The following is a 14,488-nucleotide window of genomic DNA, read 5'->3' as shown; positions in this document are numbered from 1 at the left end:
TTTTTAAAAAATTCTTAGCTTTAATTTCTATATGGTAGTCTGCATAAACAAAAGCTCTCTGAGGTCCTCAATCATTTTTAAGAGTTTAAGGAGTATTGAGACTAAAAAGTTTGACAACTCCTCCTGTCAAGTAACATTACCAACGCTTCTAATTTGCTAGAAGGTCTGTGCTTTAAAAGCAATTCTTCCTACTACTAATTTTAAGAGGCTGGTCTTTTGTTTATCCCCAGGGTTCTACACTTATCATTTGGCTAACCCTAAATGACCATTTTCTTAACTGGATGGATGACTCCAGAAGGAACAGTTTACAGTGTAAACAAAACCGTCAAGTATTGGATTCTTTTCAGCAAGCATGCATATTTACATATTTTTCTGAAAACATTTTCTCAAGGTAAATGATCAACTTTGTCAATACCTGCTTTATTGCACCGCGTCCTAAAAATTTCAAAAAAAGTTGGTCTCTCTTTGCATCCAATAGACATTTTTATCCACAATATTACTCCGATGCTTGGTAACTCTGCAAAAACCAACAAACAAAAAAACACCAAATACACTTCACAGGGATGCAGTCCTTGTTAACTCACTCTAAGGTACAATCAGAAGCAGGTAAACTTGCCTAAAGTTACATTGTTTCTCTACCTCGGTCCTATCTTTTGGGACGGTAGCTGAACTCACTGCGAGGATGGGAGCGTTCCGTGTTTGTGCTGTCCAACGGAGTCGCCACTAGCCACATGAAGCATTTGAAACGGGGGAAGCGCGACTCAAGAACAGAATTTTAAATGTTTACTTTCAATTAAGTTAACTAGTCACGTGCGGCTAGGCGATGCTGGCAGTGAGGGGTCCTATGAGAGGTAACTATCTTTGGACAATTTCAAATCAGTAAATCTTCGTAATACAGCAAATGCCGGAGGGTTTAAGCAAGACAGACACAGCGTTCCAGGAGCTGTAAAACATTTTCCGGAATTACGATATTCCGTTAAAGTTAACTTCATCGTCTTTCCAATTAAGGAAACTTCAGACTGGGACATCTGGGGCAGCTAAGGGGCAAATCCTAGGCGGGTGGCGGGGCCCGAAGCTGGGAAGTGGAGTCCCAAGGAAGCGCCAGGGCTCGAGTCCGCTCAGCGGAGGAGCCGAACCCCCGGCCCTTTCTCCCAGTCGGTGCGAGGTTGGCACCGACCGTAGAGGGCGGGAGGCCGCGGCTCCCACCCCGGGAACGAGAGGCGTTCCCCCGCCGCCTCACACCGGCCCGTCCGTCTCCACCCAGCCAACACTAACCGCCTCCGCTGGTGGAGCTCTTTTTGGCCGGAGAAGGCTGACAAAAACCGCGCCGGCACCTCGACCAGAAATCTGAGCCGCAGGCTCGTTTGCGCGGCGGCCCACGGTTCTGACAACAACCAAGGCGCGGAGTCCCAGCAACTCCGCCTCCGTCGACCCTGTTTCAGACGCTCGCGCCAAAAGCCCGCTCCCTGCGCACGTCACGCGGTGACGCCATGACGCGCACGCAACGTGCGCGCCACCCGGAAGTCAGGCTCTGCAGCGTCCGTGTGGCGAAAGCCAAGCGCTTTTTCGGCTGCTGAGGGTCCGGTCCGGAACCGCGTAAAGACGGAGCTGGGGTGCTTCTTGTCTTCTCCCTGAGCCTTCGGAATACCAGGCCGCGCTGCTGGGGGGGGGCGACCGCGCACAAAGTGTACTTCGCCACTCCTCATTCCCTCTGCCCCACCTCACGTTTGGGTGACCGCCAGGGTACATGGCCTGGGGTCTTTGAAAGACCTTTGTTCTCCCCTAAGAACGGCGTCCCCTAAAGTGGCCCATCTTGGGAACCCCCAGAGTGGGCCGTGGTTGTGGCTAACTGCTTTCCCGGTTGTGTGCTCTGCATAGAGTGGAAAGGGCTGAGATTTGAAGCCAGAGGACTTTAGTTCTAGTCCCCATGTTGCTCTTACGTGGCAGGTTTCCAAGACCTCTAAGCCTTGAAAAATTGTGAAATGACCGTAGCTCTCCTGCAGGTGTTCCCCTCTGCAGGCGTCCGTAGTATTTATATTCTTACAGCGGCCAATCACCCTGTTTTGTGCCTTTCTTTTCTCTAAGTCGCCTTGAAAGACTGGAATCTGTCCCCATCGTTCACAGGGTCTGTGACCTGGGTAGCAGGAAGCTTAATTACGGCTGGCTGGTATAACCTAAATTTTCTGGATTCTGGTGTGAGAGCTGCTTATAGACCTTGCTGCTGTCACAAAGCTCTTGAGCAGTAAACAATGAAACAACCTTAGATTAGACAAAGGGTGGGCTCTTCTTGGTTACATAAGTGTCGTTTTAGTTTGATCCTTTTCTTTTGTTCTAGCAGGAAGCCTTACCAGTACAGATAGCAAAGTTTAGGATCATCTAGGTCTAAATAGCAAAGGAACACACAGCTCTGATCCTTACCCAGTTAGAGTTACCACTTAACACTCATGAGTTACTCTGCTTTGTGCTTTATAGGTAATACCACATTTAATCTTGTAATAATCCTATAAATTAGTATTGTCAGATGGGGAAACCAAGTCACCTGGTTAAGTAACTTGCCTGGTAACAAGGCCCAGGTTTCAGTTCAAGTCCTTTTGATTTCGGATACTTAACTATCCTGTGATTAAGTTTCCATTTACCCTCTAAATCAGAACAATTTGCTTTTTTCACCTTTTGGGACAGTGGCCCTCAGTAGGAATGACTTAATGAGAGCTGTTGGCATACAGTACAACCTTCTGAAGTACATTTTCTCACCACATACACCTCCCCCCCATAACTTTATTCTCCTTGCTCCTGTGGTATCAGGGTCTTTACATTCATTAACTCTGCCGTGATATACTTACTTCCATATACTCTTCTAGTATGCTCAAATCATGCTAATGAAAGCACGCGTGTGAGTAAGAAGTCTAAATGAAAAACAGCTTTGAAGAAAGATTCGGGAGGAGTGAGTTGAAGAGCTAGGAAGAGCAAAAAGGTATCAGGTGGACATTAGACCTCTGTGGATGGGTAGATCTCCCGTCCTCCTTTAATTAGGGAAATAGGCAGCAGCTCCCATCAGAACCTGAAATAAATGGAGAAGCTTGGAATGGACCTAAACTAACTTGATCAGGAAAAAGAAGGGTGGATGAAGGTGGAAGGCAAAACAAGGAGACAAAGCGCACTGGGGTTTGTGCTGTGCCTGGGTGCTGGGTGAGCAGATGGAACGCTTTGTCCGCGTTCCCTGTGGCTTGTACCAGGGTTATGGGAATACAATGCCTTTCGGCCAGCCAGGACTCTATGAACACAAACAGCCTGACTGGAGGCGAAACACTGGTCCCCCCACTTTCCTGGCCAGGCCTGGGTTGCTGGTGCCCGCAAATGCCTCTGACTACTGTATGGACCCTTACAAGAGGGCGCAGCTTAAGGCCATTCTCTCCCAGATGAACCCCAGCCTGAGCCTGCGGCTTTGCAAAGCCAACACCAAGGAGGTGGGGGTGCAGGTGAGTCCGCGGGTGGACAAGTCCGTGCAGTGCTCGCTGGGTTCTCGCACCTTGCGCAGCCGCTCCCCTTGGAGTGGCTCAGGTCACAAGGTACCCCTGCCGGCCTGGGGAGTCTATTCACCGGTGATAGGTCGCAGGGGCTTGATCCAGCCGCGAAAGGAGGGGGAAGACCAGGAGAGGAAGGCACTTTTGGGTCCTGCGGAGGCCAGCCAGCAGCAGCAGCAGTCACCACCAACACCAAGGTCTGAAGAGGACAAACAGGAGGAGCTTTGCCAGCATGGGTTGGGGGAGGAAGGTACCCCAAACCCTCAGGAAGGGAAGAGCAAGCAGACACAGGGAGTCGGTGGAGCAGATCTGCTCCGGAAACCCAACTTCCAGGTGAACTTTCTCCTCCCTGTCCTCAGTCCTCTGCTCGCCTTATCCTCTCTTTCCTCCTTTCCATTTCTGGGGTAACAGAAAAAAATCTTTCACTTTATACTTGACGAAGAAGAGGTAGTTCTGATAACATGTTTTAAATGGCCTATATGTTTTGTCACTTTTTGGTAGAATAGGGTGCTAACTTTAAGCATGTGAAACTCAGAAGTCTGGTAACCATTGCTATTGGGAATGAGGAGATAAGATGGGGTTTCAGGTCTGCCAAATATGTGACCAGATTTTCTTTTGGGGGAGATTGTGCTGGTGGCATTGTTGAAAGAACGTTAGAAAAGTTTGAGAGACAGGAGAAATAAGAATCTCAGAGTAATCCCTGAGCAATGAAATGCTAAATTAGCATAGTAGCCTTGAGGATAGGTATGAGTGAAGTTAAGGAAGCTTTTTGTTTTTTCTTTTCAAGTTTATTCATTTAATTTGAGCGAGAGAGTGTGTGCAGGTGGGAGAAGGGGGGGGGGGGAGAGAGAGAGAGAGAATATCCCAAGCAGGACCTGCACTGTTTGAAGCCTGATGTGGGGCTCAATCTCACAAACTGTGAGATCATGACCTGAGCTGAAATCAAGAGTTGCATGCTTAACCAACTGAGCCACTCAGGTGGCCGGGCTTTTTGTTTTTTTATACAAAGCCGCAAGGGAAGAGGATCTGGCTTTCCCCCCAAAGATTGTAAAAGACTTTTCCCCCTTATCTGCAGTTTTTGGAACCAAAATATGGCTATTTTCACTGTAAAGATTGTAAGACCAGATGGGAGAGTGCTTATGTGTGGTGCATTTCTGGAACTAATAAGGTAAGTAAAAGTGAGCGGGACATGGGAGGAGGATGGGCAGACACAGATGTTAGAGGGAGAGCGTTTCCTAATGGAACGTGACCACAATGCTGTCTCATTCATTTGGCATCCTTCGTGCCAGGCACTTTATCGGTACGTGGTTAATGTTTGAACTGAACTGAATTGGACTGTCCACATGAACACTTGAGGCTCTCAGAACTGGTGGTACATTTAGCTTGTTAGTTCTGCGGAACGGAATTGCATGTTATTTCGGTGAACTCTTGTGTCCGGTGGAACTGTCTATAATCATTTTTTAGTTGGTGTGTTTTGAACCTGTTGAGACCTTGGCTCTAGGCAATTTCCATAGTTTGTCCACAAGGTGGAGCTATAAGAGAAATAATGTATTGTAAAGGTTCGCCTTGGACAGACTTGTGTAGGCTAAGCAGTTTTTCTCTCAATTGAATTAGTTGTCAACGCATTGAGATTGGGAAAGACTTTATGATCTGCATTTCCAGTTTCCCTGGTTAGACTCTGGTCGCTATAGACTCGATGAAAACAGTAGGCTGGGGCAAAGCAGCTTCTCTCTCCTTTCACAGGGCTTGTGTACTTCATTTTGCAACAGCTGACATCTGGTCTATCTCACTAACTTCAACAAGCATTTGAGCTGGAGTCCCCTGTGCTTTCACGTTTTAGGTACTGCTTTTCTGGCTAAAGGCCTGTAGAAGGAGCGGGTAAGGAGGTGTGCTAAGACCTGAATGAAAACTTGACTTTTCATATTAGCCATTTACTAGACCCTGGAAGCAAATAGATTTTTATACTATGCCAGAAGAAAAACAGTGGGTTTAATGAACACTCTCTGAGATGCTAGGATAAAAGGAACAAGACCTAGGACTCCTCCTTAAGAAATTTATTCTCCTAGGAGATAAGATGCAATGTGGTGATAGACACAGTGGCATTTGTGTCCTGGAAGTGATGCAGAAATAACACAGGAGGCGGCTGATTAACCCTGTCAGAGGGAAGGCATCATGATGTCCAGGCAGGATTTTTGAGGCTAACTAGGAGGAGTTCACCAACTGAAGCAGGGAGAAACTGTGCACCAGAGAATGCAGAGTTGAGAAACAATATGTATGGGTGGTAACTATAAATAATTTGAAGTTCAAGTGGGGAAATAATGAGAAAATGAAAAAGTAGAAGCTAATAGACTAAGACAGAAAGCAAAGGTCAAGGGTTTGGCCTTCATGCAATGAATAAAATTATAATAGTTACTTCCCATTGAAGATTTTTACTGTGGTACTTTGTGTACATTAATGGTTGCCAGAATTATAGAAAAAGCAAGTGGTAGTATCTCAATTTTACAGGTAAGGAAATGAGGTTCAAAGAGTGAGAAAAAGGGACTGATAGCACTACTTAAGACCTCAGGGTAGAGGTTGGGCAAAAGCAGGGCACAAAGTGGGGAAGAGATTACTTAAGAACTGGTAGCCTAAGGTACATATAATCTTGTGTGTGTATATATATGTATATATAAAAACCCCTTATTTCTCTTTAGGTTTATTTCAAACAACTGTGTTGCAAATGCCAAAAGAGTTTTAACCCTTACCGAGTAGAAGCAATCCAATGTCAGGTAAGCATGTAGAGTACTTTTATTGAGTCTATAAGGTTACCATTCTTAAATATGAAGCTTCTGTGGCAAATGTTAGGATTTGATAGATTGGGTATTTGAATAGGAATGTTAAGTTTTCTATATCTTGAATTTTTATAACTTTTTAGAAAAATAAATTCTGGATTTTGGGGGATGTAGGAGAGGAGACATATTGACTCTTAAGTTGCTTTATATGGTATATTTATGTATGGGCCATATATGTTGTTTATCAAACACCCTTTGTGTAATTTGGATGTAGTAATTTTTTTTGAGTTTTTAAATTTTAATCCCAGTTAGTTAACATATAGTGTTACATTAATTTCAGGTGTATGATATAGTGTTTCAATAATCCCATATGGATGTAGTAACTTAATAGGGGACCTGTATTAAGGGGGAACCAGACTTTGGGCTAAGTGCTTTACATGCATTATCTCCTGTAATGTAAACTTTGAGGTAGGTGTTATCCCCATGTTCCAGACCAGAAGGCTAAAGTTGATGAAGAAATAACTTGCCCAAGTGTAAGCAAGTAGTAAATATTAGAACTTTGATCATATTTTATGGTGTCTCCAGGGTCTAGGAAGTCACAGAATTAGGTCTCTAAAACACCTTGTAGGAGACCTCTTTTTAAACTTTTCAGAGAAGTATGGCATAGTTGGTTTTCATAACTGAGACATTTTTAAGATCTCAATCCTTCACTTAAAAATATTTTTTGTCCTACTTAGGAATAAATATTTAAAAAACTAGTCTAACAGTTTATGAATGGTTTACCTTTATATTTTCTAGTTGGACATTCTCATTTAATCTGTTTATGTTTAATATAATGTAGGTTTAAATATATTTTCTTATATTCCTCTTGTGTTCCATTGAAGTGACTTTTTTTTTAAATAAAAAAATAATTTCCCATCTCTATTATCTTGGTAGTTATTCATTGTTTGCTATTCTTCTGGCAGTTACCTTAGACGTTCCAACATGATTCTTTGACCTATCAAAGTCTGCATAAATCAATAATACCTCTCCTTGACAATACAATGAACTTAGAACACTCTAACTCCTTATCACCTCATCCTAATTTATATACTACTGTTGTATATTTTAATTTTAAACATCATAAGGCGTTATTTTATATAGTCATTCATTTAGCTTTAGGTACACATATTTCCTTTCTGCTCTTCATTCCTTTTTGTATCTGGGACCACTTTTCTTTTACATGAAGAATATGTTTTAATATTTACTGTAGCACAGGTCTGAAGGTGACACATCCTCTTTTGCCTGGATGATGGTTTAAAGGATAATTTTGCTGGGTATAGAATTTTTAGGTTGGCAGTAGTTTTCTTTCTGCTCTTTAAGGGTATGACCTTTATTGTTTTTGAAGTTGGTTATTAGCATTACTAATTCCCCTTCTTAAATCTACTTGCTTTTAAGATCTTTCTCTCTGCTTTGTTTTTCAGTAGTTTTACAGTTAGATGCCTAGTTGTGGTTTCTTTGTATTTATCTGGTTGAGATTCATAGCATTTCTTGAATCTATAGCTTGAAGATTGTTACCTCTTTTGGAAAATTATCAGCTATAATCTCTTAAAATATTACTTACACCCCCATTATCTCTCTATTCCAGTTACTCATATTAGACCTTTAACCATATCCCTTATGCCTTTTATGTTCTTTTCTGTATTTCCTATGCTTTTGTCCCCCTTTGCTCCAGTTTGTATATCATCTAAAATAAACCTAAAAAAATTTTTAAAAATGTATTTTACAAAACCTCTGAGGTTAATGCTCTTTATCTCCCTTTTAGAAATGAAAACTTAGAGGTTAAATAGCTTCTCAAAGTTACAAGATAAAGAGTGAAAGGATTTTATCAGGTAGGTCTATTTCACATTTGAAGCAACCAGTGGAATAAGGCTGTAAGATAGGCCCTTGAATGAGATCTGTTAAAATGCTAAGAAACTTACACTAAAGGAAACTTATTTCACCTATGTCCCTCATAATCGTTTGTATCTTAGCACACACTTTTAAATAAAGAGGCATAACATTACAGTCTCAGTAACTCCTCCCTGTTTGCAAATTTCAAGTACTCAGTCAGTGGTATGTAATGATCACATTTAAACAGAATTAGCTTAAGGTTTTGCCAAAATGTTGATGCTTCAAGGTTCCATAAGAGGGGGGGAAAAACATCAGCCAATGGACATTTTACCCCGTAGTGCCCCATCTCTCACTCTGTCTTCCGTTTCTCTAATTCTTTCTTCAGCTATTTCCAATCTGCTATTAAATCCATCTGTTGAGTTGATTTAAGTTACTCTATTTTCAGTGCTATAATTTTTGTCTTTAAAAAATAACTTCCAGTTTTCTGCTGAACTTACCAGTCTTATTTATTTGAACATGTTAAGCATAATTATCTTAAAATCTGTACTACTTAACTCCATTAACTTAATGCCCTATGGTTCTGTTGCTATCATTGTCATTTTCCATGTTTTTCAAATTTGTTGTTATATCTCCTCATGTACCTCATATGATTATTTTTGATTGAGTGTTGACTAGTGAATATGAAGAATTACAGTGATAATTTGAGGCCTAGGATAGTATCTTCCTTCACAGAAGATTTGCTTGCTTCTGGTGGGAAGATAAGGACATTAACAATTAGATTGCTATTTTCTAAACAGGGTTGAGCTATTTTGAAACTGGGCTTTAGCATCTGTAAAAGCTGGTCAATTTTTGGTTCATCTTTATTCTTAGGTTGTAACCTTTCAGGGTCCCAACACAAAACCTGAACTGTTTACCAGGTCTTTCCCATTTTGGCATATTTAAGATTATCCATCAGCTACATTGACTTGTCAAACTTCCTTTCAGCCTTTCACTGTCCTTCATTTCTTCCAGAATTGGCAGACCTTTAGGGAGGAAATAGTCCTAAATGTCAGGCTCCCCTCCACTTCTGGGTTTCTTTCTCTAATGCTTTGATAATTCTGTAGTGCTTCAAATAGTTATTTTTAAAAGTTATTTCTTTAGCTCAGCTTTTCTAGTTATCCTAAGCACGTGGCTTGGTCAAAACGACCTAGTACACCATTGCCAGAAACAGAAACCTACCTTTAGAGTAAATCCTTATTTATTTATATTTTTATTTATTTTTTCCACAGTAAGAGTATTGTGAGGATTAAATGAATTTATATAAAGTACTTAGAATAGTGCATGCAGCAAACACCATGTGAATAGTAGCTACTAGAATTTTCTTATAAGGATGCATACTTGTCACTGGAAGAGTGGAAGTTATAAATGTAGTACAATGTTTCATAAATAATTTAGACTTTGATTGGCAAAATGAAGATTCCTAGTTCCACAATATAAATTGTAAAGCTTGACTTTTTTTTAGCTATGGTCACGTGCAGAAAATAGAGCAGTGGTCAATTTTAAAGATAAGCAGGGTTGAGAGGGTGTACAAGGGCAGTATACTGGTCTCCATGGGGTGTGATTTTTTTTTTTTTTAATTTATCAGAAGACCAAATGTGATAATGGTTAAGAACACTTTATAGTGAAGGTAAGGCATTTCTGGAGCAAGAAGAGAATTAGCTTCCTCTACAGTACCCTTCCCCCTAGTTGTGACAACCAAAAAGCATCTCCAGACATTGCCAGATGTCTGCTGGTGGGTACAGTGCAGCTGGTTGAGACACTGCTCTAATGTTTTCAAATATTCCAGCCTAGATAATCAAATCGCTTAATACTTACTCACTGCCTCTCACCCCTACCTGGCTACAGATGTAAAAACCTATTAGTGAAGAAATTCTATAAACTCTAACTTCTCAAACCTTTTTCTGTCATGAGATCCTCTTGGTTGGCTTAGCAGTATTGTCTCAAATACCATCTTTGCTCTTTGATCTTGAAAAATGCATAGCATTTAATGGGATGTGAGTATCTCTGTACAACTTGGTCTAGGACTTCTCATAGGACTCAAAGGAAGATGACGATATCAAGGATAGGGATGGTGGGGAGAAGTATTTTAATTTGAGGATTATATTTGAAACACTGATTTAATTATTTAGTGTCCAAACTGTTCCTTGTTTTCTAAAGACCTGTTCAAAGTCTCGTTGTTCCTGTCCTCAAAAGAAAAGACACATTGATCTAAGGAGGCCGCATCGACAGGAACTGTGTGGTCGCTGCAAAGACAAGAGATTCTCCTGTGGCAATACTTACAGCTTTAAATACATCATGTGACAGGCAGTATGACTTGTACAGGACACCCAAACTTTCCTTGTAACTTACGGTACTGTTCCTTTTTTGCAACTTAGCTCTGACCTGGTATTGGAAAATGGACTAGGCTTTTGTACTTTTTGTAGGTTGCTTAACAATGTACAGTGTGAGTAGAATAAAATAAATGCATGTAAAATGGACCATGAAGGCACATTAATTGGTGATCTCGGGGTAAAAACATCCATACAGTATTGGGAAATGGTAGATACTGTCACTTACATGAAGGGAACAATAGTCATTTGACAAACTTTTATCAGCTGGTTGTTCTAAGCACTGGAAACACAGAGATGATGAGGGGCAAGGTCCTGGCCTTCAGCTATACATAATAATTGTAGCAAATGCTTAAACAGCATTTATTGTGTGCTATGGATTGTAACTCATTATAGCAGCCATATTAAGTGCAAACTATTATACCCCCTCTTAAGAGATAAGGAGAGGGAGCCACAGAGAGATCAAAGTGTAGAGCCAGGATTTGAACCCACATGGACTCTGACTTGCTCCATAGCTTTAACTACTGCATATATATGCACATACATATATTTATGTATGTATATATACATACATACATGTGTATGTATATATACACATGTATACATATATATACACATATAAATACACCTATATATGTGTACATATAAGATATATGTATTTTTTTCAGATTCAAATGTGGTAAGTGCTGTGAAGGGAACAGTGCTATGATAGAGTGAGCTTTTAGGTAGGGTGGTTGGGATGAGGCAGCATGAGAATGGAGACCTGAAGGATAAGGGAGCTTAGAGAAAAGAAGATGGTCTTGACCCAAGGGAACAGAAAGCGCCAAGTCTCTGATCTGAGCAGGTGGGCCACATTCTTGGCATGGCCCAGGAATAGGAGCCCCTAAGACTAATGTAGGACAGAAGCTGGAGAAGACAGGGCTCAAGTTACAAACAGTTCTTTTGGCCTTAGCAAGCCTATGGCAGCCCATGAAGCAGTTTCAACAAGACATGACATCAGATTCTTACTTTAAAAAACTCTCTCTGTCAGGGAAAGACCAGGTAGAGTGGAAGGTGGGAGACCACTTAGGAGGTTCACGAATGCACAGGCAAAATGGTGGCTCAGACAAGGGTGGTGGCCATGGAGATGGAGAGAAGTACATCAATTCAAGATAATGTTGGAGTTATACAGGATTGGAAGTGGATGATGCAGAAATAAATGACTTTGATTTTCCTACTTTTTTTTTTAAAGTTTATTTTGAGAGAGAGAGAGAGAGAGAGAGAGATCAGGAGCAGGGGAGGGGCAGAGAAAGAGGGAAAGAGAGAATCCCAAGAGTCTCCTCATTGTCCACGCAGAACCCCACACAGGGTTCAAACTTCAAAACCATGAGATCGTGGCCTAAACTGATACCAAGAATTGGACGTTCACCTGCCTGAGCCACCCAGGCACCCTGAAATAAATGACTTTTAGATTTCTACATTTAGCTATGGGGCAGATGGAATTGAGAGGTATAACATTTAGGAGCAGGCTGTGGAGTCTTACTACCTAATTTAAAATCCTGGGTGTGGCAGATGTATGATTATGGACAAATCATGTGAATACCTTAAAGCTATGGCAGGTTCAGTTTCAGACCACCGCAGTAAAGTATCTCAATAAAGTGAGTCAAATGAATTTTTTTTTTTTAGTGCATATAAAAGCTGTGTTTACATATACTGTGATTTATACTGTAGTCTCTTAAGTGTGCGATAGCATTATTACTAACAAAAATGTATATACCTAATTCAAAATCCCTTTATTGTTGCAAAGTGCTAGACATCATCTGAGCTTTTAGTGAGTTGTAATTTTTGCTGGGAAGGTCTTGGCTTGATGTTGATGGCTGCTCGCTGATTAGGGTTGTGCTTGCCTGCTGACTGATTAGGGTGGTTGGCGTGGCTGTGGTAATTTCTTAAAATAAGATAACAGTGAAGTTTGTGCCTCATCCATTGACTCTTCCTTTCATAAATAGTTTCTCTGTAGCATGTGATAGCATTTTACCCACAGTAGAACTTCTTTCAAAATTGGGGTCAATCCTCTCAAACTATACAGCTGCTTTATCAACTAAGTTGACATAATACTCTAAATTCCTCATTGTCATTTCAACAATATTCACAGCATTTTCACCAGGAGTAGATTCCATCACAAGAAACCATTTTTATTGCTCATTAATCAGAAGCAATTGCTCCTCCATTGAAGTTTTCTCATGAGATTGCAGCAATCCAGTCACTTTTTGAGGCTCCACTTTTAACTCCAGTTCTCTCGTTATTTCCACCATATCTGCAGTTACTTCCTTCACTGAAGTCTTGGATCCCTCAAAGTCATCCATGAGGGTTGGAACAAACTTCCTCCAAACTCCTAGTAATGTTGGTATCTTCTCATAAATCATGAATGTTCTTACTGGCATCTAGAATGGTGAATCCTTTTCAGAAGTCTTTCCATTTACTTTGCCCACATCCATCAGAGGAGTCACAACTATGACAGCTATAGCCGTATGAAGTGTATTTCTTAATTTTTTTAATGACATTGATTCATTTTTGAGAGGCTGAGATGCAGCACAAGCAGGGGAGGGGCGGGGAGAGTGGGAGATAGAGAATCTGAAGCAGATTCCAGGCTCTGAGCTGTCAGCACAGAGCCCGATGCAGGGCTGGAACCCACAAACTGTGAGATCATGACCTGAGCCGAAGTTAGATTCTAGAAGTGTATTTAAGATTTGAAGGTCAGAATTATTCCTTTATCTATGGGTTGTAGAATGGATTGTATGTTAGGTGTGAAAAGAACCTTAATGTCACTGTGTTTCCATCAGGTTTCTTGGGTGACCACGTACATTGTCCGTGAGCAGTAATATTTTGCAAGGAATCTTTTTCTGAGCAGTAGGTCTCAATAGTGGGCCTGAAATGTTCAGTATAACATGTTGTAAACAGATGTGCTGCCATCCAGGCTTTATTGTTCCATTTACAGAGCACAGGCGGAGGACATTTAGCATAATTCTTAAGGGCCCTAGGATTTTCAGAATGATAAATGAGCATTGCCTTCAGTCTCGAACCAGTTGCATTGACCCGTAGCCAGAGAGTCAGCCACACATTGACTTCTCTCTAGTTCTGAAAGTCCTCAATGGCCTCTTCTTCCAACAGAAGGCTGTTTTGTCTATATTGACAATCTGTTGTGTAGTGTAGCCACCTTCATGAATTATTTTAGGCAGATCTCCTGGATCACTTGCTGTTGCTTCTACACCAGTGCTTACAGCTTCACCTTGCACTTTTACGGAGACGGCTTCTTTCCTTAAACCTCCTGAACCCACCTCTGCTGGTTTTAAACTTGTGTAGCCTCCTTACCTGTCTCTGCTTTCATAGAATTAGAGTTAGGGCCTTGCTCTGGATCAGGCTTTGGCTTAAGGGAATATTGTGGCCAGTTTGATCTATCCAGACACTTAAACTTTCTCCATATCTGCAATAAGGCTATTTCACTTTCTTATTTGTGTCTTCACTGGCGTAGCACTTTTAATTTCCTTTGAGAACCTTTCCTTTGCACTCACAACTTGGCTACCTCTTTGGCACGAGAGGCCTAGCTTTGGGCCTGTCTCGGCTTTTGACATGCCTTCCTCACTGAGCTCTATCATTTCTAGCTTTTGACTTAAAGTGAGAGGTGAGTGACTCGTCCTTTCACTTGAACACCTAGAGGCTACTGTAGGGTTACTCACTGACATAATTTCAATATTGTGTCTCAGGCAGAAGGGAGGCCTGAGGAGAGTGAGAGAGATGGGGGGGATGGCTTGGTGGTGGTACAGTCAGAATACATCCGACATTTACTGGTAGTTTTTTATTTTGTGGGCTAAGCTTGTGGCACCCCGAGACATTACCGTAGTAACATCAAAGATTACTGATAAAAGACCATCAAAAAATGTGGTGAAAAGGTAGAAATATTGTGAGAATCACCAAAATGTGA

The 14,488-nt window shown here is 41.3% G+C and overlaps 2 protein-coding genes across 11 annotated transcripts in view; one reads left to right on the top strand and one right to left on the bottom strand.

The window, feature by feature from the left end:
- The window catches only part of BRCA2 (BRCA2 DNA repair associated), a 60,314-nt gene extending 58,891 nt beyond the window's left edge, over positions 1 to 1,423 (bottom strand). For all 6 annotated transcript variants that reach the window (XM_047853972.1, XM_047853988.1, XM_047853979.1 and 3 more), the window contains exons 1-2: positions 1,276 to 1,423; positions 416 to 517 (exon numbers count right to left, since the gene is read on the bottom strand). In XM_047853972.1, the coding sequence (XP_047709928.1) occupies positions 416 to 482 (67 nt within the window). In that variant the 5' untranslated portion in view covers positions 483 to 517; positions 1,276 to 1,423. The remainder of the gene's footprint in view (positions 1 to 415; positions 518 to 1,275) is intronic.
- Positions 1,424 to 1,549: 126 nt separating this feature from the next.
- On the top strand, positions 1,550 to 10,656 carry ZAR1L (zygote arrest 1 like). Of its 5 annotated transcripts, none has more exons than XR_007151147.1 (5): positions 1,550 to 3,854; positions 4,597 to 4,689; positions 6,215 to 6,289; positions 8,097 to 8,163; positions 10,361 to 10,430. XR_007151147.1 is itself a non-coding variant. In XM_047854084.1 (4 exons), the coding sequence occupies exons 1-4, from the start codon at positions 3,195 to 3,197 to the stop codon at positions 10,502 to 10,504; spliced, it is 972 nt and encodes a 323-aa protein (XP_047710040.1). In that variant the 5' UTR covers positions 1,550 to 3,194; the 3' UTR covers positions 10,505 to 10,656. The 5 variants fall into 5 exon arrangements, 2 of the variants coding, with proteins under 2 accessions (XP_047710040.1, XP_047710047.1); XR_007151154.1 differs by lacking the exon at positions 8,097 to 8,163 and adding an exon at positions 5,265 to 5,399 and having other exon boundaries at positions 10,361 to 10,399; XR_007151149.1 differs by lacking the exons at positions 8,097 to 8,163; positions 10,361 to 10,430 and adding an exon at positions 5,265 to 5,361 and having other exon boundaries at positions 6,215 to 6,278.
- The last annotated feature ends 3,832 nt before the right edge of the window (positions 10,657 to 14,488 follow it).

Source organism: Prionailurus viverrinus, chromosome A1, assembly GCF_022837055.1.
Source record: "Prionailurus viverrinus isolate Anna chromosome A1, UM_Priviv_1.0, whole genome shotgun sequence".
NCBI lineage: Eukaryota > Metazoa > Chordata > Mammalia > Carnivora > Felidae > Prionailurus > Prionailurus viverrinus.
The sequence above is the reverse complement of the archived record's forward strand: the minus strand, read 5'-3'. Positions and strand labels throughout refer to the sequence as shown.

Coding starts and splice junctions, on each gene's coding strand:
- ZAR1L (XM_047854084.1), top strand. CDS start 3,195: ATGGAACGCTTTGTCCGCGTTCCCTGTGGCTTGTACCAGGGTTATGGG. Junction 3,855..4,596: donor TCCGGAAACCCAACTTCCAG/GTGAACTTTCTC, acceptor CCTTATCTGCAG/TTTTTGGAACCAAAATATGG. Junction 4,690..6,214: donor GCATTTCTGGAACTAATAAG/GTAAGTAAAAGT, acceptor ATTTCTCTTTAG/GTTTATTTCAAACAACTGTG.